Source organism: Euprymna scolopes, chromosome 7, assembly GCF_053919585.1.
Source record: "Euprymna scolopes isolate OS-2025 chromosome 7, ASM5391958v1, whole genome shotgun sequence".
NCBI classification, from domain to species: domain Eukaryota; kingdom Metazoa; phylum Mollusca; class Cephalopoda; order Sepiida; family Sepiolidae; genus Euprymna; species Euprymna scolopes.
In genome coordinates this window covers 124,090,779-124,117,985 of record NC_136488.1, presented here as the reverse complement: position 1 = coordinate 124,117,985, position 27,207 = coordinate 124,090,779, and the positions used below count along the sequence as shown (strand labels likewise).

General features: G+C 31.8%; 1 protein-coding gene across 1 annotated transcript in view; it reads right to left on the bottom strand.

The window, feature by feature from the left end:
- The window catches only part of LOC145279924 (importin-13-like), a 121,649-nt gene that overhangs the window by 18,464 nt on the left and 75,978 nt on the right, over window positions 1-27,207 (bottom strand). The window contains exons 17-25 of the mRNA XM_080131491.1: window positions 24,657-24,838; window positions 22,413-22,436; window positions 20,751-20,885; window positions 20,015-20,161; window positions 17,922-18,002; window positions 16,803-16,940; window positions 14,304-14,400; window positions 9,484-9,536; window positions 8,109-8,178 (exon numbers count right to left, since the gene is read on the bottom strand). Coding sequence (XP_079987617.1) covers window positions 8,109-8,178; window positions 9,484-9,536; window positions 14,304-14,400; window positions 16,803-16,940; window positions 17,922-18,002; window positions 20,015-20,161; window positions 20,751-20,885; window positions 22,413-22,436; window positions 24,657-24,838 — 927 coding nt within the window. The remainder of the gene's footprint in view (window positions 1-8,108; window positions 8,179-9,483; window positions 9,537-14,303; window positions 14,401-16,802; window positions 16,941-17,921; window positions 18,003-20,014; window positions 20,162-20,750; window positions 20,886-22,412; window positions 22,437-24,656; window positions 24,839-27,207) is intronic.

Genomic DNA, 27,207 nt, shown 5'->3' with positions numbered 1-27,207 from the left:
CTGCACCTGACCACTCTACACAATGTTTTCAGCTATATAATATTCTGCTTGTTCCTTTCTTAGTGAGTTTTTATGTTATGCTTTCAGTAATTAGATATTTGAAAACAAGGCTACATCAAAAGGAGCACACTCATTCTTGTCCAGGGTTGCCAGATTGGCCTTTTTAAAGCCAACTTTGCAAACTTGGCATTTTTTTTTAAGCTGTTTGTCCTTCAAAAATTGTATTAGTTTTTCTGTCCAAAAAAACTTCTTTTTTTTTCCCACTATCCACAAAAATATCAAAACATATTTGTTGATTTAATATTTTTTTTCATTCCATGAAAATTTCAGGTGTCCTGCTTAGTCGCTTGTCGCTTTGACCATTATCATCATATTCGTAAAAATACTTCAAAATAAAAATGGAATACTCCAAATCGCACTAACCGTTATTATACTGAATTCTCTTATGAAAATGGAATATAGCCATTGAAGTTTCAAGTCTCATGATTATCATCAGATGCTAAAATTAAATAAGTTTAAAAAAAAAAAAGTATCATATCAACCTTTTTCGGGTTATTTAATGCCGAATCCAGTTTCAATCTACTGGGTATAGTTCACAATACTCATACGTTATTTAACGCCAGCTAGTTATTATTATTATTATTATTATAAAGTTGACTATTGCAACACTACACAGGTTTTTTCTAACTAGCACAAGTATAGCCTGTTCAAGCCCAACTCTCTTTAGACTTTATCACAACAACTGTTTCCCTTCATCTTTACAGAGATAATGTTGCATAGATCTTTGATGCAGGGGAAGAGGGGGGTATGAATATTGTTAATTTCTGTGGGAGAAAAAAGGATGCATGTAGATATGGTCTGAATATTCTATTCTCAGCAGAGGATCTGAAACTTAACAAAGGAAAAAGATGGCAAAACATCCATTTGCCGATGGTCACCATAGTAATTAAATCATCAACATCATCATCATCTCACCATAGTAATTAAATCATCAACATTATCATCATCTCACCATAGTAATTAAATCATCAACATCATCATCTCGCCATAGTAATTAAATCATCAACATTATCATCATCTCACCATAGTAATTAAATCATCAACATTATCATCATCTCACCATAGTAATTAAATCATCAACATTATCATCATCTCACCATAGTAATTAAATCATCAACATTATCATCATCTCACCATAGTAATTAAATCATCAACATTATTATCATCTCGCCATAGTAATTAAATCATCAACATTATCATCATCTCACCATAGTAATTAAATCATCAACATTATCATCATCTCACCATAGTAATTAAATCATCAACATTATCATCATCTCGCCATAGTAATTAAATCATCAACATTATCATCATCTCACCATAGTAATTAAATCATCAACATTATCATCATCTCACCATAGTAATTAAATCATCAACATTATCATCATCTCACCATAGTAATTAAATCATCAACATTATCATCATCTCACCATAGTAATAAAATCATCAACATTATCATCATCTCACCATAGTAATTAAATCATCAACATTATCATCATCTCACCATAGTAATTAAATCATCAACATTATCATCATCTCACCATAGTAATTAAATCATCAACATTATCATCATCTCACCATAGTAATTAAATCATCAACATTATCATCATCTCGCCATAGTAATTAAATCATCAACATTATCATCATCTCGCCATAGTAATTAAATCATCAACATTATCATCATCTCACCATAGTAATAAAATCATCAACATTATCATCATCTCACCATAGTAATTAAATCATCAACATTATCATCATCTCACCATAGTAATTAAATCATCAACATTATTATCATCTCACCATAGTAATTAAATCATCAACATTATCATCATCTCACCATAGTAATTAAATCATCAACATTATCATCATCTCACCATAGTAATAAAATCATCAACATTATCATCATCTCACCATAGTAATTAAATCATCAACATTATCATCATCTCGCCATAGTAATTAAATCATCAACATTATCATCATCTCACCATAGTAATTAAATCATCAACATTATCATCATCTCACCATAGTAATTAAATCATCAACATTATCATCATCTCACCATAGTAATTAAATCATCAACATTATCATCATCTCACCATAGTAATTAAATCATCAACATTATTATCATCTCACCATAGTAATTAAATCATCAACATTATTATCATCTCACCATAGTAATTAAATCATCAACATTATTATCATCTCACCATAGTAATTAAATCATCAACATTATTATCATCTCACCATAGTAATTAAATCATCAACATTATTATCATCTCACCATAGTAATTAAATCATCAACATTATTATCATCTCACCATAGTAATTAAATCATCAACATTATTATCATCTCACCATAGTAATTAAATCATCAACATTATCATCATCTCACCATAGTAATTAAATCATCAACATTATTATCATCTCACCATAGTAATTAAATCATCAACATTATTATCATCTCACCATAGTAATTAAATCATCAACATTATTATCATCTCACCATAGTAATTAAATCATCAACATTATTATCATCTCACCATAGTAATTAAATCATCAACATTATTATCATCTCACCATAGTAATTAAATCATCAACATTATTATCATCTCACCATAGTAATTAAATCATCAACATTATTATCATCTCACCATAGTAATTAAATCATCAACATTATCATCATCTCACCATAGTAATTAAATCATCAACATTATTATCATCTCACCATAGTAATTAAATCATCAACATTATCATCATCTCACCATAGTAATTAAATCATCAACATTATTATCATCTCACCATAGTAATTAAATCATCAACATTATCATCATCTCACCATAGTAATTAAATCATCAACATTATTATCATCTCACCATAGTAATTAAATCATCAACATTATTATCATCTCACCATAGTAATTAAATCATCAACATTATCATCATCTCACCATAGTAATTAAATCATCAACATTATTATCATCTCACCATAGTAATTAAATCATCAACATTATTATCATCTCGCCATAGTAATTAAATCATCAACATTATCATCATCTCACCATAGTAATTAAATCATCAACATTATCATCATCTCGCCATAGTAATTAAATCATCAACATTATCATCATCTCACCATAGTTATTAAATCATCAACATTATCATCATGTTTGGTTGTTTTGTTTTATGGCATATCAACCCTTTTCGAGTTATTTATTGCCGAATCCAGTTATTTTAGAAATAGTATTCATGTTGCATCCAGTTATTTTGTAGAAGGTTTTCATTCTGCAAGCTATTTGTATCTTCAATCGCTAGTTTTTAGTGTTTGGCTGTTTTATAGCGGATTTTGTCGTTTTTGTTTCCTGTCCTGCAGAACTGCATCATTACCATGAATGAGTTTTGCAATGGGAGAGGAAAAATGGTTACAGTATTAATGTTTGGTACATTTTAAGTTAGGAAACCAGTCAGGAAGTGGGGGAGATAGAGAAAGGGGTAATGGGAAAAAGGGGGAAAGGTGGGAAAGGTGGGTTGTTGTTTTTGCAGAGCATAATTAAGTTTTGCAAAAGGAAATAGAAAACCAAAAAGCATCAATATTAGGTGCATTTCATCTGAGGAAGCCAATATCTTCAGACAGCCTGATCTGGTAGCACCAGAATCATATTTGGTTTAATTTCTGTTTGACATGCTGGCATATGTTGGACCCCTTTTAGAAATTGATTTTCAAATGAACATATCTGTGGCAAGGTCTATTTTCTGTTTTCCCCCTCTTTCTTTCAAATTCTTCCTCATTATTTCCTCCCATTCTCCTAGAACTTCATCTGTTAACTAACTTGGCCACCTCAACTATTCTACATCTATTAACCACAGAACTTTCATCCATTCTAGCAATGCGGCTATACCATCACAGTCTCCTGTTCTGTACATATCTCTATACTGTCCAGATTTAATCTGAATTTGTCAGATCTAAGCTTGTCTTTAAGACTCAGATTACACATATAGCATATTTTCATATCATTTTTCTCCATGCAACACATATCCTCAATCCTCACTGGATAGATTTAACTTATACGTATTATCACACTGCATACACATGTCTAGCAGCCTTTTCATACAACCACCAATAAACGATAGAAGTATTTATTTTTATCAACAACATTTTCCTAACATATTTTATTACACTTAACTATGAATCCTTTTGATTGAGGAATCTATGTCGAGCAGTACCTTTCTGAGATGAACTTCCATTATGTCCTCCAGAATTCTTCCTGATGCATGCAGCACTATGCAAGATGTTTCAATGCACTTTTGTGCAATTACAGGGTAGGGTGTGTGTGTGTGTTTTTTTTTTACTACTGAGTCATCAGTTATCAAAGATAAGGCTAATATAATGGATAGATAGTCAATTGAATTTTTGAAAATAAGCGAAAATGATTTAATAGAATCAACTGTAAAGTAAAACTAAAAATAGTATAGAGTTATTTCCCTTGCACATAAAAAAGAATTATCTACCCTTGCAATGAAAGTTGGCCATGACAGTTTGGGAGATAAACAAAAGTGCCTTGCATCACAGACATTAATCATAGTGCGTTGTTACATTACCATTTAATCTGTAAGTTGTTAAATAAATCTGTTCAAAGTTATACTCAGTCTTTTCATCATTTTTGCTTTCTTTATCAAAATCGATAACAGTTATTATCAGATGAACAAAATTTATTATAAGGATGGTTTATGACAAGTATTTGACGACATTGGATTTAAAGATAGCCTATAAAGAAGCAGTCACATGATAATGTGTTCCACAGATGGGAAGTCCTTGGAAAGCAAAATTTTAGGCCTTGTGACGATCATCAACAAGCAGATGATTTGACAGAGAGAATGTGGCATCGGAGACCATCCTGCATGACAACTGGAAGATTCATTGTAGCAAAGAATGGTAATAAATCTAATAATAGCATTTAAACAACAGTTCCTGAAACGTAATGTACTTGCAATAACTCTTATCCCTGAGTGGCTTCCGGGCCTTGATAAGTGGTGATCACTGTGTAAAAAAAAAAAAAAAGATTCCAAGAATTTTTGATCTGATTGATTTATTGATTGGTGGATCCAGTTTCTTATCAATGACTTCTTTCTGTCTAACTGTTTAGTGGGATGAGAAATCTAACAACTTCCATATCACAGGATCCCCAAACTGTTAATACAGCCAATCCATTATAGCAACCGATTCATTATAGCAACCAATTCAATATAGCAACCAATCCATTATAGCAACCGATTCAATATAGCAACCGATTCATTATAGCAACCAATCCATTATAGCAACCAATTCAATATAGCAACCAATTCAATATAGCAACCAATTCAATATAGCAACCAATCCATTATAGCAACCAATCCATTATAGCAACCAATCCATTATAGCAACCAATCCATTATAGCAACCAACCCATTATAGCAACCAACCCATTATAGCAACCAATTCAATATAGCAACCAATCCATTATAGCAACCTTATGCATTTGTTTGTTTCGTTTTATGGCTTATCAACACTTTTCAGGTTATTTAATGCCAAATCCAGTAATTTTTGAAAATGTTTTATGCTTAAAGTTCTTTATATCTTCAATTATTTATTTATGGTGTTTGGTTTGGCTGCTTTATAGAGGGAAACTTGCTTTTGTTTTGAACTTTAGTGAACATGATTGAGTTTTGCAAAGGGAAAAGAAAAAAAAACAATAACATTAATGTTTGGTGCACTTCAGGTCAGAACGTATCTTCAGAATGTCTAATCTGGCAGCATATGCTGCGTATGCATATGGCAAATCATATCTACACTTAATTTCAACAGAATTGTACTGCTCAGTAGTATATAGCAAACCAGGCTAGGATAGTACATGTAACTGCAATATAGCAAGAGTGTTTATGTGTAGGCCCTGAACATTGAAGGAAACTGCCGTGATTGACACCACACAACAATTATGAGATTTAATCTTTATGCAAAAATAATGAAAATAATACTACAGTGAGGACATTGTGAAGGCTGCTGCAAAGAAGGTGGGTTCCCTCTATCCTGCTAGAAAACTAGAGAGTATCCTGTACCTCTACAAAGTCACCATTCGTCTACGCATGAAGTATTGTTGCCTCATCTGGGCTGGTGCATCTACCACTAGTCTCTCTCTCTTGGATAGAGTCTAAAAAAGAGTCTCCAATCTAATAACTCATGCTTTATCCACTAAGCTCCAATCCCTGTCCCATCGCCGCAATGCTGCATCCTTGTGACTGTTTTACAAGTATTTTAATGGAATGTGCTCTGATGAACTCATTGCACTTGTGCCCCTCTGACATACATATCCCTGACAAACCCGCTTAGCACCAAAATCACACCCCTTCATTGTTGAGGTCCCTAAATGCCAGAAAGCTTTCTACTCTAATAGCTTCTTCCATGAAACAGTTAGACTTTGGAAATCCTCCTCCTGCTACCTGCTTCCCTGACCGTACTAATATGCAAAAGTTTAAATGTAATGTAAACCAATATCTTGTATATCTAAGTGGTGATATGCCTTGCTTGGGGTGAAGATGAGTAAAATATATAAATATATATATATATATATACACATCAATAACAGTTTTATCACTCAATGAGGAACCCCTCTAGACTTTAGGCATCTATCTCCGTCCCAAGCTATTTGCTGACATGTAGGTAGGACCCATGTGTCGTACCAGATCATTCCTCTATCTCGTTCTTGGTGTTCCCTTCCACTGTCCTGATGGACCATCTGTTGTCATGTTTCTGGCTACGTGCCCAGCCCATCTGTGTTTGGATGTTTTGATGGCAGTATTGATGTCAATAACTCTTGTTTGTTGGTGGATCCAGATGTTTGTCTTGTAAAGTGATGCCTAACATTATCCTCTCCATCTTCCTTTGTGCTATATATTACCATTTTCACTATTTTTTTTTTTTTACTTTCTTTAATTTTCAAATTTCGGAACTTCTGCCATTAGCAGGGCATTACCATTGTTGAACAAGGGAAAAGTCTCAGGTATGTGTATGTAGTGCAATGATGTAAATGAAGACTGTGAACATGCATTGTATGGAGAGAAATGATATGAGAATGATATGATGGATACCTAATGTGTGCCTTAAAAACAGACTTAGTAAGCTATATGCAGAACCGGAGACTTCAATGGTATGGCCACACTGAAAGAATGGATAGAAATTCCATGTAGAACAGTTAAGGTAGCAGGTTCAGATGGCAGAGAAAAGCGAAGGAAAACATGGGGTGAAGTGATAAAGGATGGACTTAAGAGATAAATTAAGGATCAAGATAGGTTGGTTTGAAAGTCAATTTCTTAAAGCTGTCCAACAGATGCCAGCATGCAAAAAGGGATTTTAAACTGAATATAATGATTTTTGGTTAGAATTAATCTATCAATTACTTTTACTCTAGCAAATTATCTTTGGCTTTAATTTGTTTGAAAACAAAAATTATTCCGAATAGGAAGATTGTTATGATCGCAACATTTTTCAATAATCAAATAATACAAAAAAATAAATCTTTGCCACTTAAAATAATACTTTCTTTAAATTATATAAATTATTACTGGACATTTTTTCATCGCTTCTGTTTAATTTAAAAATGTACAACCATTGAATATCGATTTGGTAATAAAGTTCTGCCCCAAAAAATTCTCATATTTGTAGCCATTGTTTAATGTTGTTTTTATGTTATGTGCTTCTTAATACTTGTGTAGTTAAGTAGTTCTTCTCCAAACTTATATGCATCTCATCTGGTTCACCAAAATAAGAAAAACATTTCTGCATGAATAATTTGGATCTTTACATTAATTGGCATAACGAAAGAAACAAAAGAAAATATATTTAGAAATTGCATCTATTTTCTCAATGATTTTCTCAGTAAGATTGATAATATTTGAAATCAATTTGATACAAGTTTTTTGTCCCTATTAAAAATCAGCATTGACTTTTGATATCACTCATTCTATGTAGTTTTTGTTTTTTTTTTCATTATTTCTGCTTGAATCAAGTCTTTTTCTCACCTGATTGGAAGAGGCTTTCCATATCAAAATCCCCTTGAGTTGACACCAGCAGTCGACACTTTTTAATAATCTTGAAAATTAAAAATTTAAAATTAATCAAGCAATAAAATAAAACAAGAACTTGATCTAAAATAAATAAATTTCAAACCAAATTGTATTTAAAATAAAAAAAATGTTCTTTGAAAACATCTTCAAAGAATTTAAATTAAAAAATAGGCAAAATGCGTCAGAAACCCCAAATAAGATTCAAATATTTTTTTATTAAAAAGTAGATGCTTCGATATAAAGAAGTTAATAGTCTAGAAACTAAAAAAAAAAGTTGGTATGTTTACCTTTATTATGAAACTTAAATTTCCAAGAAAGGATAATTTATCCGAAAAAAAAATCAAAACAAAGGTCAATGCATCTAAAACCAAGCTTCTATCTTTACATCATCAACGTTCTGATCCCTATCTGGCATCAATTGAAATTAATAGCTCTCGTCTTAGGGAGGCTCCGTGTTTTGACAAGCTTCTAGGCTTGACCTTTATTCCTGATCTGAAATGAAACATGTACATCAAATATGTTGCCAATGTTGCTGGAAAAATGGTGGAATCCTTCTACTTCTCAATTAAATATCTCACTGCTGATGCAATTCTCTATCTATATAAAAGTCAAGTACATCCAAGTACTCTTAGCAGATCTGGGCAGGAGCTGCTAGAAATACTTATCCTGCCTTGACAGAGTTACAAAATAGACTTTGTAGCCTAGTGGGGGATGTCCTTTTCTCTTCATTTCAACCTTTTTCCCACAGAAGAGATTTGTGAGCCAGTCTTGTTATTTTCATGGCAAGTGCTCGTCTGAGCTCCAATCTATGGTCCCTTCCTCGCCAAACTTTCATGAAAAACACTCATCTAGCTGAAACCACAGTCAATAATTTCCCCCACTCTTTATCTGTGCCTAAATCTAAACATAGATTCCATGAATAAAGCTTCTTTCTTAGAACAGCATGCCTGTGGAACCCTTTCATTTACCTGTTTTCCAGCTGACTACAATTTGGTAGTCTTCAAGTCCAATGTAAACAAATTCTTGATGAATCGTCCCCTTAAGTAATCCAATTTACCAAATTTCCACTAACAATTACTACAACATGTTCCCCTTGACCACTGTTCACTCATTAACCCTTATCCTTGAGTGGCCTATGGGTCTTGATAAGTGGTGACGCCTTTATAAAAAAAAAATAAATAAAAAAATGAAAAAGTTAAAAACAAAATTTTTTTTTTTTAAAGCCACATATTTGCATCTTATTTGTGGTTTGTCATGTATTTTGTCTATTTTTCAATTTTTAAGCAAAATTATCTCAGGAAAAAGAAAAAATACCTAGAAAATTCCTTACCTGAGCCCAGAGATTCATCAATCCTTCAACAATATCTGTGTGTTCCCGGAAATCTGGAATTAGCAAAATTATTTTTTGGTGCTTATTTAGATTAACATATAATTTAAAAATAAAAAATACTGAAAAAATCTTTATGATGTACATGGTCATCATGGAAAAAAGATGTCATATTCCAAAAGTCACATAAATTGATCAAGAAGTTTTTGTTTTTTTAATTAAAAAAAAAAAATGTTTACAATTTTTAACAATTTTTGGCAGCCATAGCACAATATATAAATCCCAGTAGTCAAATTGAGTTGTCTGCCCTTGAGTTTTAACACATTCTAAAAAACATGGCATCTCCTAGCTCTACCATCTCGCTCATCATAAAATTTGATTGTCTAATTAAAAAGAAAAAAACTACTTGATCAATTCATGTGATTTTTGGAGTATGACATCTTCATTCTGTGACGGGTACATAAATTATAAAGATTTGTTTGAATTTTCTGTATTTTTGTTTTTATTCAGTTGAATTCTAAATAAAACCTTTTTTTCCTTTTCAACAAGAAACACATTGAATGGGTACTCTGCCGCATGGTTATCATAGTAAGTAACAACTATTCAAAAATTTAAAAAAAAAAAAAAAAAAAAACATATAGAGTGACACCACAAAAAATACCATGCATGAATCATTAATAAAATTGACAATCCCTGCTACTGCTGCTACATGAGGTCTTGATATTTAAAGTGTAGCAAATGTCCCAAACTGGAGTGTGCAACACAAAGCAATATCAAATGCCTGTTCTTTATGCAGCTCGATCCAAAGGTTTGGTTTAGTTTTGTTGTTATATAGCATATCGTTATATAACATATCAACCTTTTTCTGATTAACTAATGCCAAATCCAGTCATTTTGTAAAAAGTTTTATGCTTCAAGTTCTTTGATATCTTCAAATATTTATTCATGGCGTTTGGCATGGTTCTTTTATTAAAAAAAAATTGTTTTGTTTTTTTTTTTGTTTTGGACCTTGCAGAACATGATTGAGTTTTGCAAAGGGAACAGAGAAAAAAAACAATAACATCAATGTTTGGTGCATTTTAGGTCAGGAAACCAGTATCTTCAGACAACCTGATAGCACTAAACTGATCAAATAGGTTGATATTAGTCATGCTGCATGCAATTAAATCACTTCGCATGCACTCCAGCCAGGTTTTATTTGATCTACCATGCACTCTAGTGCCTGTGCTATCCAGGCATGTTATGGAGTTGATGCAAGATGTGGCATGCTACAAACTACTGAGACGGACAATGTGTAAGACATCCAAAATTTCAGGAATACCAAGTTTTTGATGAAGCACAATTGAAGGGATTCTTTCATCTAGCTTACGGACGCATATCCACCTGATCATGGCATGATCAGAACGCCAAAGCAGTTTCAAATCAGAAGTATTTGGGGCCCATATCTCACTGCTTTGCAGGATAGTGGAATGAACACAGGCTGAAAAACTCCTCCAACAAAGGCATGAAAGAGATATGCCTAGACGTAAGGATTAGCAGTAACTTTCTAAACCATTCCTAAGTTAAGTGACTTCATGCCTTACCTGGAGTGATTTCACACACACACACACACACACACACACACACACAGTTAACCATAACATATTTGCAATGACTATCTGTATTCAATATGTTGCTCAGGTAGCAGAACTAGTTTCAATATCAAGTTGGGATGCTATCAACATCCATATATGCCATTCGACCTTACTTGGTATAAATAAACATTAATCTATGCCTGACTTATCCACCATATTACAGTCAGGAATGTACAACAGTCTTTTGTTTTATCATTGTTCAATATGTACACCTGAATACAACATGCAAAATCGTCAATCATTCTAACACAAAAACAGATTAAAAAAAACAGATAAAAAAAAAGGTAAAAAAAGAAAAAAAAGAGAGAAAAAAAAGCTTGTGACTCATTGGTTGTTAAAATTTATATTAAAAAAAATCTGACACAGAAAGTCAGAATTTGATTAAGGGATTTCTTTTTAACGTTTATTCACCTCAAACACAGCATATTGCCATTGAAAAATAAGGGGACACTTGATTAGGGAACATGCTGATAGGAGCATACTAAATGGGTAATTGTGAAGTGAGATGTTTGTTCACATTACATTTAAATTTCTGCATACTTTATTTCAAAGAAAGGAGCAAAAACATTCTTTTTACATCATAGACACGCCACATATTTTCACATTTTGATTTTTGTGTTTTTCTTTAAATGAAGGAATAGAATTCTAAAAGCAAGTAATTCGAAGAGAGAAGCAATTGAAAAGGAGAAGATATTAGAGTAGGAAGCCTTCCAGCATCCGGGAACCTCTACAGTGAAATGGCAGGATTTCGTAGCTTGTCAAATCAGCTGGAGGTATTTATATTGAGAGGGGCACCAGTGCACAGTGTAGCAAGTTCACTGGAGCACATTCCATTAAAGTATTTGTAAAACAAGCACAGGGAAGCAATATTATCACGATGAGACAGGGGTTGGAGCTTGGTAGGTAGTGCGAGACTGGGGTCTTATGTTCGAGAAATTTTAACCCCTTGTTTTTCATTTTACTTTCGTTGAGGTTCTCAGATTACAAAGGGGTCCACTTCCTGGAGTTAACACTTGATCTCTATATGAGATACATAGATATTCAAATATTCCATTAAATTTCTCCTTTGCCTCTGAAACACTAAGTAAAGAAGTTGAGAAGTAGGGCTATGACAACAGCATATTATCATCATTGTTTTGACTCCCGAGTATATATCAGTTAATATCTTATATGTTTCTATATAGAGTGATGTGGTTCTCGGTTGATTAACTATGCCTAACTATGTCGGATATATACTTAAGAGTCAAAACAATGATAAGAATATTCTCCTGTCATAGCCCTATTAATAAGCTGTATTTTTTTTCAAATTTATGAACTTGTATGAATTTCAAACTAAACTGTTTATTTAATCCACGGGATTAGACTATTCTCATTCAATCAGCAATAGCTGGATAGACATGTCAACTATTACTTAGGGCTATGACAACAACAACAACTTATTGTTTTGACTCGAGTATATATCCGACACAGTTAATCAACCAAGAACCACATCACTCTGTATAAAAGTATATAAGATATCAATGGATACACACTCGTAAGTCAAAACAATGAAAAGAATATGCTGTTGTCATAGCCCTAGTTATAATATGCCTTTCTTATGCTCTATTGGTCTTACTGGATTCCAGGACAAGAATTCATCTGGTCTGGTGGAGTATCTAACTTCATGCTATTATTTAAAGTAACATCACTTTGAGAAAGTGCACCATTCTTTGTAAAAGTTATTGTGGATTAGCCATACAGAGTTTTATTTGGGCCACAAATACTATGTGATCTTGAGTTTTTAGTTGGGATTTATTTATTTACTTTTAGAGAAAAGTGTCCTAATGTCAAGTTGTCTGAAACAAATTCCTGTCACAAAGACCTTAAACATTTGCGCATAGTGTCTAGTAGGCATTCAAGTTCTCCCCTTGATGAATTCAATCATAACATGACTGACGAGACACTGGCAGCATTTGTGAAGAAATATAAAAAAGTAAGTTGAAAAAAATAACAAAAAAAAAGATAAAATTACAGTAAAAAAAAGTCTTATTTACATCTTAGTAAAAAATATGTCTTAATTATTTACATCTTAGTAAAAAAGGTCTTAATTATTTACATCTTAGTAAAAAAGGTCTTAATTATTTACATCTTAGTAAAAAAGGTCTTAATTATTTACATCTTAGTAAAAAAGGTCTTAATTATTTACATCTTAGTAAAAAAGGTCTTAATTATTTACATCTTAGTAAAAAAGGTCTTAATTATTTAGTAAAAAAGGTCTTAATTATTTAGTAAAAAAGGTCTTAATTATTTAGTAAAAAAGGTATTAATTATTTACATCTTAGTAAAAAAGGTCTTAATTATTTACATCTTAGTAAAAAAGGTCTTAATTATTTAGTAAAAAAGGTCTTAATTATTTAGTAAAAAAGGTCTTAATTATTTAGTAAAAAAGGTCTTAATTATTTAGTAAAAAAGGTCTTAATTATTTAGTAAAAAAGGTCTTAATTATTTAGTAAAAAAGGTCTTAATTATTTAGTAAAAAAGGTCTTAATTATTTAGTAAAAAAGGTCTTAATTATTTAGTAAAAAAGGTTTTAATTATTTAGTAAATAAAGGTCTTAATTATTTAGTAAAAAAAGTCTTAATTATTTACATCTTAGTAAAAAAGGTCTTAATTATTTAGTAAAAAAAGGTATTAATTATTTACATCTTAGTAAAAAAGGTCTTAATTATTTACATCTTAGTAAAAAAGGTTTTAATTATTTAGTAAATGAAGGTCTTAATTATTTAGTAAAAAAGGTCTTAATTATTTAGTAAAAAAGGTCTTAATTATTTACATCTTAGTAAAAAAGGTCTTAATTATTTAGTAAAAAAGGTCTTAATTATTTAGTAAAAAAGGTCTTAATTATTTAGTAAAAAGGTCTTAATTATTTAGTAAAAAAGGTTTTAATTATTTAGTAAATAAAGGTCTTAATTATTTAGTAAAAAAAGTCTTAATTATTTAGTAAAAAAAGTCTTAATTATTTACATCTTAGTAAAAAAGGTCTTAATTATTTAGTAAAAAAGGTCTTAATTATTTAGTAAAAAAGGTCTTAATTATTTAGATCTTAGTAAAAAAGGTCTTAATTATTTAGATTCTTAGATTTATTTATTGAGCCACTTGGGTTAACATAAAAATATAAAAAATAAGATATTAAAGCTTAACGGTTCTCACCATTATGTAAAACAGCTAAGCTTTTGGCGGTCAATACAGCGAGAAGATTTTTTACAGACATCTGTAGAACCTCGTCTCGATGAAACATCAGAATAGCCTGAAATATAGAGCATTTAGTTTAGAGTTAAGAATATTTTTTTAATATAATAAATAAGACGTATGAACAATTAAAAAAAGAAAACCAAAAATTATTTATGTTCACCAACATTTTGTCTTTATTTCAAGACTTCCTCAAAATGACTGATTTGTTTCTTAAAAACAAAACAGACCTGTAAAATTCAAAGTAAGTGGTGCGTTTATGAAGTTCAGTTATTTTAAATATTAACATTATGCACAAAGTTTTATTAGGAATATGGCACAAAAGAGCTAGTTTGGATCTAAATTTAAATTCTGTTCAAGTTAGTATTAGTTTGCTCAATAAAAAGATAAATTGTAGAAGCCATTACACATTGTTTGCATCAGAATTTGTGAGTGCTAATTCAGAAAGTCTAAGCAAGATTTATTTTAAATGAATTTAATAAATCTAACTTGTTTAAAGTTAAAAGAATGATCATATTATAATGTAAGAGAGCAATGCATTTATAAATTGTTTGAAATTTTGTTATTTAGAATACAATAATTTTATCTTTATACTTTCATAAACATATATTTATTATTATATAAATTCAAATAAAAAAATTTATTTAAAAAAATTTTTTTAAATCTTATTTTTATAATTTCATAAATATATTTATTAAATTTCAAATAAAATAAAAAACTTATTTTTATAATTTTGTTTTCAAAGTGCAAATAAAGACTGTTCTTTTTATCTGTATAATTTTGTTAATTTTTATTGTATATTTTTCAATAATGTCCTTTTCTTATATTTTATTTCAATAAATCGCTTCACAATAGAAATGCTGAAGAACAATAAAAGTGAAGGAACTGATTTGCTTTGTTAGCACTTTCAGCAGCAGCAGCCACATTAAAAGTTAGGAAGTACATTAACTTAGTATAACCAATTCTTTGCTATATAGGTCAGATTAAAGATGCCCAAGTTGATAAAAGTGCACTTGAATTCAAAGGCTACATTGGGTGAAATGTGAAAATGACAACCAAAATGAAAATAGTAGTCCAAATTATACAAATAATCAATCATCATCTCAAAAGTTCTGAAACAATAATTAAGTAATTAAAATATATTTTAAGAAAATTGTTTTATTCTTTATCAAAATAAAATAGAAGAAAAAGAAAAACCTCTGATCTCTACAGTAAAGAAATGTCCTTCTGAAAATTTATCACTTTAGGTTTCCAAGAAAGTTTTCACAAGTGTGGCTGTGAGATGTCTGCCTCCATATTCTCAAATTCTATCTCCCCCTGAACTAAAAGTCGCAGAGTGGCACTAGGAGCCTCAAAAGATTGGATTTTTTACGAACTATTCTTTTATGGGTTTTTAGCCGGTTAAAATAGTTTTTAAAGAATCAAAAATGGTTCAAAATTGAAAAATCGTGATACATTTTGTACATTCATCTTAGTTTATTTTTAATTTTTAATCAATTTATATGCCTGTCACATAGGTGCAGTGGTAACATCATGAGCCTTGAATGCTACAGTTTCAGTTCTAGCTCATTGCACCCAAATACTTCTTTTTTTTTTTTACTTTTGAAATCACGACTATAATAATGTATACAAAATCTGGACAAATTAAAATATCATAAGTGTATTTTATGCCCGGACGAAGCCCCCTCCCTCCAACTAGTATTTAAAAAGAAAAATGGCAATTCTTACTTGACCTCAGCTTAGTTAGCACATTTAACATTATCTCTGTTCTTTACTCATTCCCACTGAGGGCAAAATGAAGAATGGCGACAAAAAAAACTTGCTTACTCCCATGAAACTTCCTCCTTTGGAGGAAGCCGTGTAAAACATTCTCTCAGCACACTTTATAGATACAGTCAACTCCCTAACCTCAGCTTGAGGAAATAAAAGGCAGAACATCCACTCACTTCGACTTCAAGTCTGACATCTTGCTCTGTCTTGGCACCAACAGTGAACATGTTAAATAACTTTTATTTACATCATCTAATGTCAGCTATGATGAAAATATATTCCTGATCACAGCTTTCTCGGACAATATCATTACTTGCATTTGATTTGCTCATTTATTTCCAAAATAATTTTTTGTTCATTTTTATTTCAAATTCGTCTGCAAATGATCTGGGTTCAAACCCCCTTTCTGTCTAATAACATTACATTTACTCAGACAAACAATATGAGACTTTTATGGATACTTAAATTCATATGACCCCTTCCATACATTACAGATGGCCACATCTAAGCATGGCATAGTTTATATATTTTTTAATTTCCTTATTATTGATGGAAACTTAAACATGCATAACATGTTGATCATCTTTCACGGTGGGAAAAATACCGTGAGCAAAGAATAGAACTTATTTGATCAACTTTAATAAGAAATTAAGTTGGAAAAAGAAAAAGAGGTCGTCAAGAATTACTTACATGTTTTGCAATACCGAGAATGGCCGAGTGGGGATGAGCATGATAGATTTGAGTAAACATTTGGAAAGAGTCATTTGCTAACGGGGCAAAGTCATCCATTAATGCGCGCAGAGTTTTCCGGAACAATTCACAAACAGACTGAAAGAAACAATTTTTTTTTGTTTTTAATCTTTCAAAATGGAGACAACATTTCTGTACGTTTACAATGAAATCATTAAATGCATAGAAAAATCACAGCAGATTTATTGCAACTCAAATAGCAAACTTTTTCATTAAAATTTTTTTCAAAAAGAGAAACTTAATACATGCTATGATCAGAGTTGTGGTGTTGGAAGGTATAAGGTCTGACTAGGATTTCAAAATATCCAACTCCTTTGATTCCTTATTTTATAATCTTCCAATATTAAGGCTGTCTGTTGATTTTTCATTGATTAAAAATCCAATGAACTCTGAGCATTTTTACAAGTCCTATTCTTGGATTCAGCATTAAACAATCCTTTGTGACATTTAAAAAAGAAAATAAATACATGTTGTAACAATCAGAAAGGAAATTAATGCAGTGTACTTTTTATACTCCCTTAAAAAGGGATAATTAATACGGGATTACGAAATAAATGTAAACATTGTAAAAAAAAAAATTTTTTAAATAGAAAATTAGGTAATTCTGCAGTTTAAAGCCTGTTATTCCATGAGTCTTACTAGGTAATGCCCAGCTACTACAAAAACCACCAGATTATACCAAGCAAAACAACAACCTACCTTAATAAATTTTTGAATTTTACTGCTTTTATTAATTTTTTTATGGCAATAGTTTTTTTTTTCTGGCTTTCTTTTTTTGGTAATAAACTTTTTGTTTCTTTGAATTAGTGAACAAATATATTTTTTGTTTTGTTTGTGTATGGAAAGTTATTTTCGTATATTTTTACAACCTGTTCCAGCATAGTATAAACACCCGCAACCTTCTCACAAGAATGGGTGTTTGCCTTTCCTAACATAGGTTGGGGTGTTTACTCCAAAAGCCGTTCTTACATGGGGAAGTTGGGGGGGGGGGTATTTATTCATTTTCCTCTCTCAAAAAAAAAAAAAAAAAGAAGTAGACCTGAATGTAAAAAAACCCACCTGTACAATAACTGTATTTGTTGACCATTTGTTCATCAAGTCCTGAAGGATTGGGTTAACCTTCTGCATAATTGCTAATACCTGGAATTAAAAAACAAACTGAACAAATAAAATAATTAAAAAGAGCATTGTCTTTATAAAGAGTTCTTTTGGGGTAGTTAACATCTCATCAATTGTCAACTACTAAGAAAAAACAAAAAAGAGTCTCTCTTACTCCCAGAATTGTATGAACATCAGTGAATGTGCTGCTTATTCTATGTCTTTGATCTTCATATCTATATTTTTGGTGTCCGTCTGTCCAGCCATGGATATAATTGAAAACAAAGGCCTGTACCAAGACCAAACAATTTATTATCTAATGGCGAGATTAATTTGGTATTTGAGGATTTTAAATAATATTGTGGGATCTGCAGAGAGGAAAGAAAACTTGGAGATTAGAAAGTGGATCTTGGTTTTACTATTGGCAACTTTGTAACTCTTGTTTTCCTTATTACTTCACACAATCCATGAGTGAGGTTTCTGACAGAGGAAGAAAAATTGCTGGATCAAAATCTATCCATATAACACTTATTGTTGAGTAGCTTTTTTTTTGTTTTTTTTTTTACTTTGGAGTAGTATTTTTTAGCTGCTTACATCAAGTGGCTTCATGCCTTGTCTGTAGTGATTTCCACAACAACAACAAAATGGCTCTATAGTGTTCACCTTGTGTGCAAGTAAAGAGAAGAGAGTAAATATTAATGAAGTTTGAAATAGACTTTTTGAGTTTACGTTACTGCATTATTTTTATTTTAATATTTCATCGATAGTAAATAAAATGATGCCGACATAAAAAACACACACATATGCGTGAAGTTATTTCATAATTTTATTAATATAGATTACAATTGAAAAAAATACACAGCTTCCTCCAAAGGAGAAAGTTTCATGGAGTAGGAAATTCATAGACGGTCTTCAGTTGCATGTATATCCCTGCTAGGGGAGATGACAACATTAGGTTTTTGCAACTCTTGCAGGGAGGTGTTAATAACCTTCTACATACAGCACTTGGTACAGTAGAACCTTGGGATACGGTAGCCCTAAGATATGTTTTTTTTCAGGTTACAATGTGGAATACAATGTTTTTCCGGACCCTGGTTAGGGTATTTGCCCCACCTTACGGTGTTATTTATAATGTTATTTGATTATATACATTATATATTGTATTGTATTTTGTTACTAATTTTTAATGCTGTCTCCCGGAGTTCTACTGTATTCACATGTTGGTCATCCATCTGCTACTGACGAGGCTCAACATTGCTTAACTTATTAGCAGCAGTGGATAATTTTACTTTAAACAAAATCAAATAAAAAAGACAATGAAAAGAATCGTTTTTGGCATCAGAAAATAGGCACAATGTTGTCAGATTCCGATACACTAAAAAATTCTGATTTTTCCGATTCCGATTAATCATCCCAATACTATTTTAAACGAAGAAATATTTACTTAGTTTACAAAATATTGCGTTGTAATTTGGCTCATAAACATATACCAAACATATTTCAGTACAAATCTTCTTGTTTTTATTTAGTTTTTGGCTCTTCTTGTAATGTTTTAAGTTTTCTAAATGTTCTTTTTATGTGTGCAGAAAAGGAGACGAGAGATTGTTGAGAATTTTTAATGTTTATTTTTGGAGAGAAATATTTAATACATGAGTGAGAGATTAGTATTCTCTTAACTAATTAGTTAATTATCTTATTAAAAAATAAATAAGTGGATACAGCAAACAGATCTTAATAGGGGCATTTCACACTTGGCAATTATCAAATTTTTCCTTTCAGTTAACACAGTATTATTTCACTGACAGTCCCATAGGCAGACTGATCTCAAATTTTGTTTCTCTGTTAATGAAAATGACATTTTTCGCTTTACTTTTGACTTTCTTAACTTCATATATCTCTTCTTATCTCTTTTGTAGAAACTTGTTTATTTTGTAAACTTTGTGTCACTTCAATTTACACTTAGTTAGATCCTTGTCAAGCTGACACACTAGTATCAAACATAGGACCATCTGGTAAATAAGATTTTGCTACAAATTAAAGAAAAAAAATCTTACAGGACTGGGTTGAGATTGATCAGAGTTCTGAACATGATTCTCCTCGGTGGTTTCTTCCGATTCACCTCGTTCTAGAGTGATGGTAGAGATGAGCCAACTGACCATTTCAAGTTTCTGTACAATAACCTCTTGAATGGCGCTGTTCGGCTGAGAAGAAAAACAAAAATTAAAAAAAAAAAAAAAAGAAAAAAGAGAAAACACATATATACATTATTAATAAATATTTACAAGTACTATCCAATAAACGTTTTTTTTAAATACACTTAATCCCCCCCACCCCCACAATGTACAAAGAAGAGTGAGAGTGACTCCCATATTTCCATATTTAAATAAAGATAAATTTGTTCATGTAATATTCGGCTGATTCTATATCCAAAATTTAAAAAAAAAAAAATTAATAATTGCTAGGCCTTTTGACTAAGAGCAAACTTTTGTATCTGTTCTGATACTACACTTTATCTTTTCCATCCTCAGTGTAGGAGAAATCCTTCTAGACTGAGGCAATTTAAATTTTTGTACAAAGCCAGAGTGCTCCTTTTGGGGGAGCTGAATATTTTTCACATTAAAAGCAGATTTTTTTTTTTTTTTAACCTTTGCTTTCATAGGAACACAAGTAAATAAGAACACCTTTTACAGTATCTTTACAATCATTAAAGCAGCAGCAGCAGCAGCAGCAATAATAATAATAATAATAATTAGAATACTAATGATGATGATGAGAAACATAAAAACTGACCTCCTCTTTTGTTAGCTGTGAAAGCTCCCACATTTGTGGAGCAACTAACTTATCCAAATACTGCATGATTTCTCCAAAGCTGAGAGTACTGAGAACATGTCCTGCGATAGCCATCAATCGTACAGCATCTTTTGACTGGAATTTAGGAAAGGAAGAAAAAAATAAATTTATATAACATTGAAACAAAGAGTATTAAAAAAAAAAAAAAAAAAAAAAAAACAGTATAAAGAAGAAAAAAAATGATCTAATGTAAAAATCTACCCATGATTTAAAAAGTAGAAAAAAAAAAAAAAAAAAAAAATTGAAGTCTTAGCCCAAAGATTAGTCATGCAAATACAAAAGTAATAAAAATCATTCTAAATTATGACAAAGATGTATCATATACCTTTTTTTTAGTTTTAGAACAAATTTATAAAGCAGAACACAAAACTTTTAAAATCTTTTTCATGACTTAAAATTGATGTTGTGCTATGGAGATGTGGAAAAAAAAAAGAACTAGTCCAGTAATGTAATGTGGATACAAATGGATTGTAACATTTAATGCTATTAAGATAAAGCTCTTTTCCTTCAACAATTACAAAGAACATTTCCACCCACCGATTGCCATGGACAAGAACACTCTGGCTTCTCGGCCTAACATTCACAGGTAACTGAATTGAAACAAATACAGAGAAGATATTGTCATGACTGCTGCAAAGAAGGTGGGTTTCCTTTACCACACTAGAAATATACAGAATATTTAGAAGAAAAAAGAGTATATATATATATATATATATATAATTATTTTTTTACTATAATAATTAAATACCTACAGAATCCTGAGGCGAATAGAAACACAGGTTATTGAATCCTATAGTATCAAGTCTTACAAAATATTTTTTAGAGGCAATATTTTTTATCATAAGACAATCCCAGCCAAAAAGGGAATAGCGCAATATATGAAAATCTGAATTGTATTCTTTGTTCAAATAATAGATTTTCGTTTTGAAAAATTATATTTTTCTGAATTAAATTTAAATATTTTTTTTTTAAACTATAATATATGGTATCCCAGAAGTCGGACATCATCTTGGTTTTCATAAAAATACAAATAATATCTATTTTCTGGTTCATTAGTTTAACAGATGGATGATTCTAGTACACAATAGATTTGAAATGTTCTCAAAGAAAAGAGTTTAGGAGGACAGAAGTGGTGATCACAGGGTGGCCAGTCCATGGAAATCAGTGTATGATGTGCAACTTCTAGGACACCTTATATATATATATATATATATATATATATATATATATATACACGTTTTGTTTTTAATTCCCGTATCTTTCTGTTAAGTTACATTATTGTTTCAGCTACTTGACCGTTTTTTTGGCCGTCTGTAGCATCCTCAGACTTTTACAGAACATTTCTGTAAAAGTGTGAGGATGCTACAGACGGCCAAAAAAACGGCCAAGTAGTTGAAACAATAATGTAACTTAACAGAAAGATACGGTAATAAAAAATAAAACACATATTTGCTCTACAACAGTATTGAGCACTTTCTTCAGTTTTTATTAATTACCATTTCCACTATATATATATATATATATATATATATATATATATATATATATATATATACACACACACTTTTTTTTTTAAATTTACAAAGTAAATTTAATACAAACCTTTAAATTTTTTTCCAAAAGATTCTGGAAAGAAAACAAAAAACAATAAAAAGTGAACACATAAAAGACATAAAATATTGTTTTCCAAATATTGTTAAGCAACTATAATTATTGACAATATTTGACAAATAATTTCTTTTAGTTTTTTAATCTTTCAAACATTAAAATCAACATTTACATATACTAACTAAATGGCAACGGTAATAAAAACAAATAGAAATCAAAGACCAATAACCTATTAAAATCAATTTTAAAAATCAGTATGTTAATTACCTATACCAATAACTTTGTCAACAACGATTATGTTGTGTATATATATATAATCTGAATTGGCTATTAAAGTGAAGTATATATCTATATGTTTACGGTAGTGAAACATGGCCCTGACAACTCGCCAAAGTGTGGCAGTAGCACAAAGGAAGATGGAGAGGATAATGTTAAGCATCACTCTAAAAGACAGAAAGACAAACATCTGGATCCACCAACAAACAAGAGTAACTGATATCAATACTGCCATCAAAACATCCAAACACAGATGGGCAAGGCACAATAGATGGTCCATCAGGACAACAGAACGGACACCTCGTGAACATAAGAGGCCAAAGGGAAGACCAAGAAACGAGATGGAGAGATGACTTGATACAGCACATAGGACCAACATGGCGGCGAATAGCTCAGGACAGAGTTAGATGGCTAAAGTCCAGGGAGAGGTTCCTCACTGATTGATAAAAACCTTGTTGGTGCTGATATATTTATATTTTGTTTAATCTAAGACAGTATTTCTTGATTCAAATTTCAAAATAAAATCGTCTAAAAATAAAACTTAAGGAAACAGAGATATATTGACATAGTTTCAGTTACAGATAGACATGTTTTGACCAATGTAGCCAAATAAAATATTTAAATGTGCAGTCATACATCATCATCATCGTCATATGCAGTTTAATGTCTGTTTTACATGCTGGCATGTGTTGGACAGCTTTAAAAAATTTACTTCCAAACTAACCTAATTCTGACCAGGTCTTTATTTATCCCTTTCTCTTGAGTCCATGTTTTCCTGGGCCTTCCCTTGTTAGCAGGGTCTGCTATCTTAATTTTTCTACATTTACTGATCTAAGATCTTTCATCCATTCTTTCAATGTGGCCATACAATCAAAGTCTCCTGTTCTGCATACATCTTTTCATACTGTCTAGATTTAATACTTCCTCTGAGCTCATCAGACCTAAGCCTATCTTTAAGAATCACATTACACATTTATTCTTATATCATTTCTCTCCATACAACATGTCCGCAATTCTCATTGGCAAGGTTTCACTTCCATAAATCATCAGACGTTATACAAATGTCTGACAGACCCTTCCCTTGGTTGACAGTGGTAATACTCTACTGAGTTAGTAAAGGCAGAAATTTCCAGAAGTTATTCCATCTAATATATAAATCTTCCAATCATATCAGACATTTACTCTGCTCTGTTCATTATTACCAAGGTAACACAATTTCTTGACAACCTCATCATTCGGATATACCTTAACTTCATCATTCGGATATACTTTCTCCACATCTGGATTTTTTTTTTTTTTTTTTTACTTACTTATGTTCATCTCTAACAAGGCATATCACCATTTGTATGTAAGGGGCTACTATTTGGGACCATGTCTAGGAAAGATTAACAAGATGTTGGTTTATGTTACATTTAAACTTCTGCATATCAGTACAGCCGGGGAAGCAGGTAGCAGGAAGAGAATTCCAAAGTCTAGCTATTTTAGGGAAGAAACTATTAGAATAGACAGCTTTTTGGCACTTAGGGACCTCAACAATGAAGGGGTGAGATTTTGTTGCTAAGCGGGTTTGTTGAGGATATGTACATCAAGGGGGCACAAATGAAACAAGTTCATCAGAGCACATTCCATTAAAATATTTGTAAAACAGACACAATGCTGCAACATTGCGGTGATGGGACAGGGGTTGGACCTTAGTTGACAAAGTGGGACCTATTAGATTGAAAACTCTTTTCTCATTCATCTTCATTACAAGTACCACAAAAAAAAAAGTTGAATTGCACCAGACGCTTTCCACAAACTGAACGGTGGAGCTTTCCTCTTTTGGGGAGCTTTCCAACACTACAACCACTGATCATAACTTTGGTTTTAGTAACATTCACTCTCAGACCTTTAGTTTCTATAACATTCCTCAAAATCTTTATTTTAATTACAATGATAATTTTTCTTAAAACATTTTCTTACCGAACATGATGTTAATATTTGGTTAGCAAATGGTTGGATATGGTCACGAGTTTCCCTCGTGATATCTTTTAGGGCTAAAGATGCCGGGGTGATAACTTCTGAATTCTGAAGTGCTTGCAAGAGCATTGGTATGACAGACTGAAGAAGATTTGCATTCCAGTTTAACCATTCAGCATACGCACCTAAAATCAACAAAACGGTATTCAATTATTACTTGGATTTACCAAATATTGCTCGGGAGTCTTTTTTTTTTTTTCGTTTTAACTATTTTTTTTTTTCCTCTTGATATCTCATAAATGCTTTACTTTTTCTTTTATTTTTAAATTTATAAAGAACGAGCAAAGGGTACCCGGCATTGTCTGGGTGTTTGGAGGTGTGTGTGGTTTTGGGTAAATCAAAACTCCGGGTGGGGGGGGGGTAAAATAAAAAAAAATGTTTTGGTAGGTAAGTATAAGGATCGAACCGGAACCCTTGAGACAAAATTGTAAATTAATGTGTGAAAAAAAAAAAAACGTGCGACGTTAACCATTGCACCACCGCAACATACCAACGGAAACGCGTTTGAATTTATTTAATAACTTAGATTTGGCAGGTGCACATTTTAATGACTTAATGAGGTCAACTGTTGACTGCGGAGTAGCATTTCATTTACTGCGGAACGCGGGGGTAGGGGGAAACCGGAAAAATGCCGCCAGAATTAATTATAGGAAAAGGCTTAATCCACATGTGGCAAGCAAAAACTGTTGAATATTTATCTTCCTGAAGTCGAGCAAATTAAATAGACAGGCGAGCTCCGTTGACAACTCCGAGATATTACAATTTACATGTGATATAAAAAGTTTTAAAAAGTTGTTAGGCGAGCGACCGCTTCTCTGAAAAAAGCCTTTTGTAGACATACAGAAAAAGCGAACACACATACATACGTACATACATACATACATTTTCGCTTTTATATTTATAGATTAGCAGATGGACTCAATGTTGCTTTGAATTGTATGAGGATATGTACTTTTATTTACTATGCTCATAACATCATATCATTTCTTTCTTTTTTTACTTCTAACCCCTCCCCTTCTCCCATTTCACACCTTAGTATAGTCAGACAAAACTGAAATAGTAGAAAACTTTCTGAATATAAAGGTGTAGCCATGGGGACTTAGGGTTAGCCCCTACATTTAGGGAATGGAGACAGCCTGGTTACACTAATTGGTCGCATGAAACAGGATTGTGTGACCCTCCCCCCCTCCCTCCGGCCTGACCTCGTTGCATCTTGATTAGTGTCTTACACACATATGGTTTACATTTCATTATAATCGGATATATGTATTTGAAGTTTAAATAGGGTTCTGTTCCTTAAAGGTGGGAGGAGAAACATGTAGATAAAAGATTAAATTTCTATCAAATAGCGTTAACTTCCGTTTCAAAAAAAATTAAAAAAAAAAAAAAAAAAAAAAAACATACAAAAAGTAAAATGGCAGATTATAATTAGGAAAGTAACATTCATCAATATAAATAACATTTTAAACAAAAATAGCGAGGGTATCCAGCGTTGCCCGGGTGTTTGGAGGTGGGTGTAAAAAAAAAAGTGTTAGTCGTCAGGCAGGCTCGAACCTGTGACACGGTGACGCTAAAGCGGATAAGAAAGTGAAAGAAAACGTGACATCTTACCGCTACGCTACGAAGTCATAGGAAGTGAAAAGCGTTCAAATTTAGCAATGTCAGTCAAAAAGTTGACTTGCTATGTGAAGGAGTTCACGCAAGTGCAGAAATTAAGGTTGGCTGAAGGCCAGTTCAGCTTTCCGCCTTTTCATTTATTTCCCCACGATGTTGAGGAAAACCAGCTCCCCACAAAAAGGGAGTGTCCAAATGAACAGCAATTGTCTGGTATGAGGGGTTTCCCCCCACATTGATCAAAGCTAATTGCTTTCTGGACGTCCCTTGCAGAAAAGCCGGGAAGCTGCCTTCACTTTCGATTAGTTTCACTTTTATACGAAAAACACCACACGACGATGTCCCTTCACAAATCATAGATATTATAATCTAGGGAGTATATAAAAAGTTCTAAAACATAGTAAACCCCCCACCCCACCCCTGAGAACCCCCACGAAAAAAGCCTTTCTTGGACATACAAAAACGCGCGCACCATTTTTGCCTTTTATATATATAGACTAGCGCGGGGGGGGGGGGGGGTACCCGGTGATGCCCGGATGTTTTGAAGTAAATCAAAACTCTGGGGGGTGTTAAATAATAATAAAAAAAATGTTTTGGTAGGTGAGTATGAGAATCGAACCCGTACCCTTGAGTTGGAAATTAATGTGTGAAAAAAAAAACGTGCTACGTTAACCATTGAGCCATGGCGACAGACAACGTTGGTTAGAATTTATTTATTTATTTAACTATAAAAACAGGCGTGCGCAATAAAAGTTAACTCTGCTGCTCCCATTTGACCTAATTAAGAAGGTCAAATAGAAGTCACGCAGCGTTTGGGTTTGTTTATCCAAATTTGACTGTTTCTTCCCCCAACAGATGTTGGGGAGGGGAAAGAAGCTCC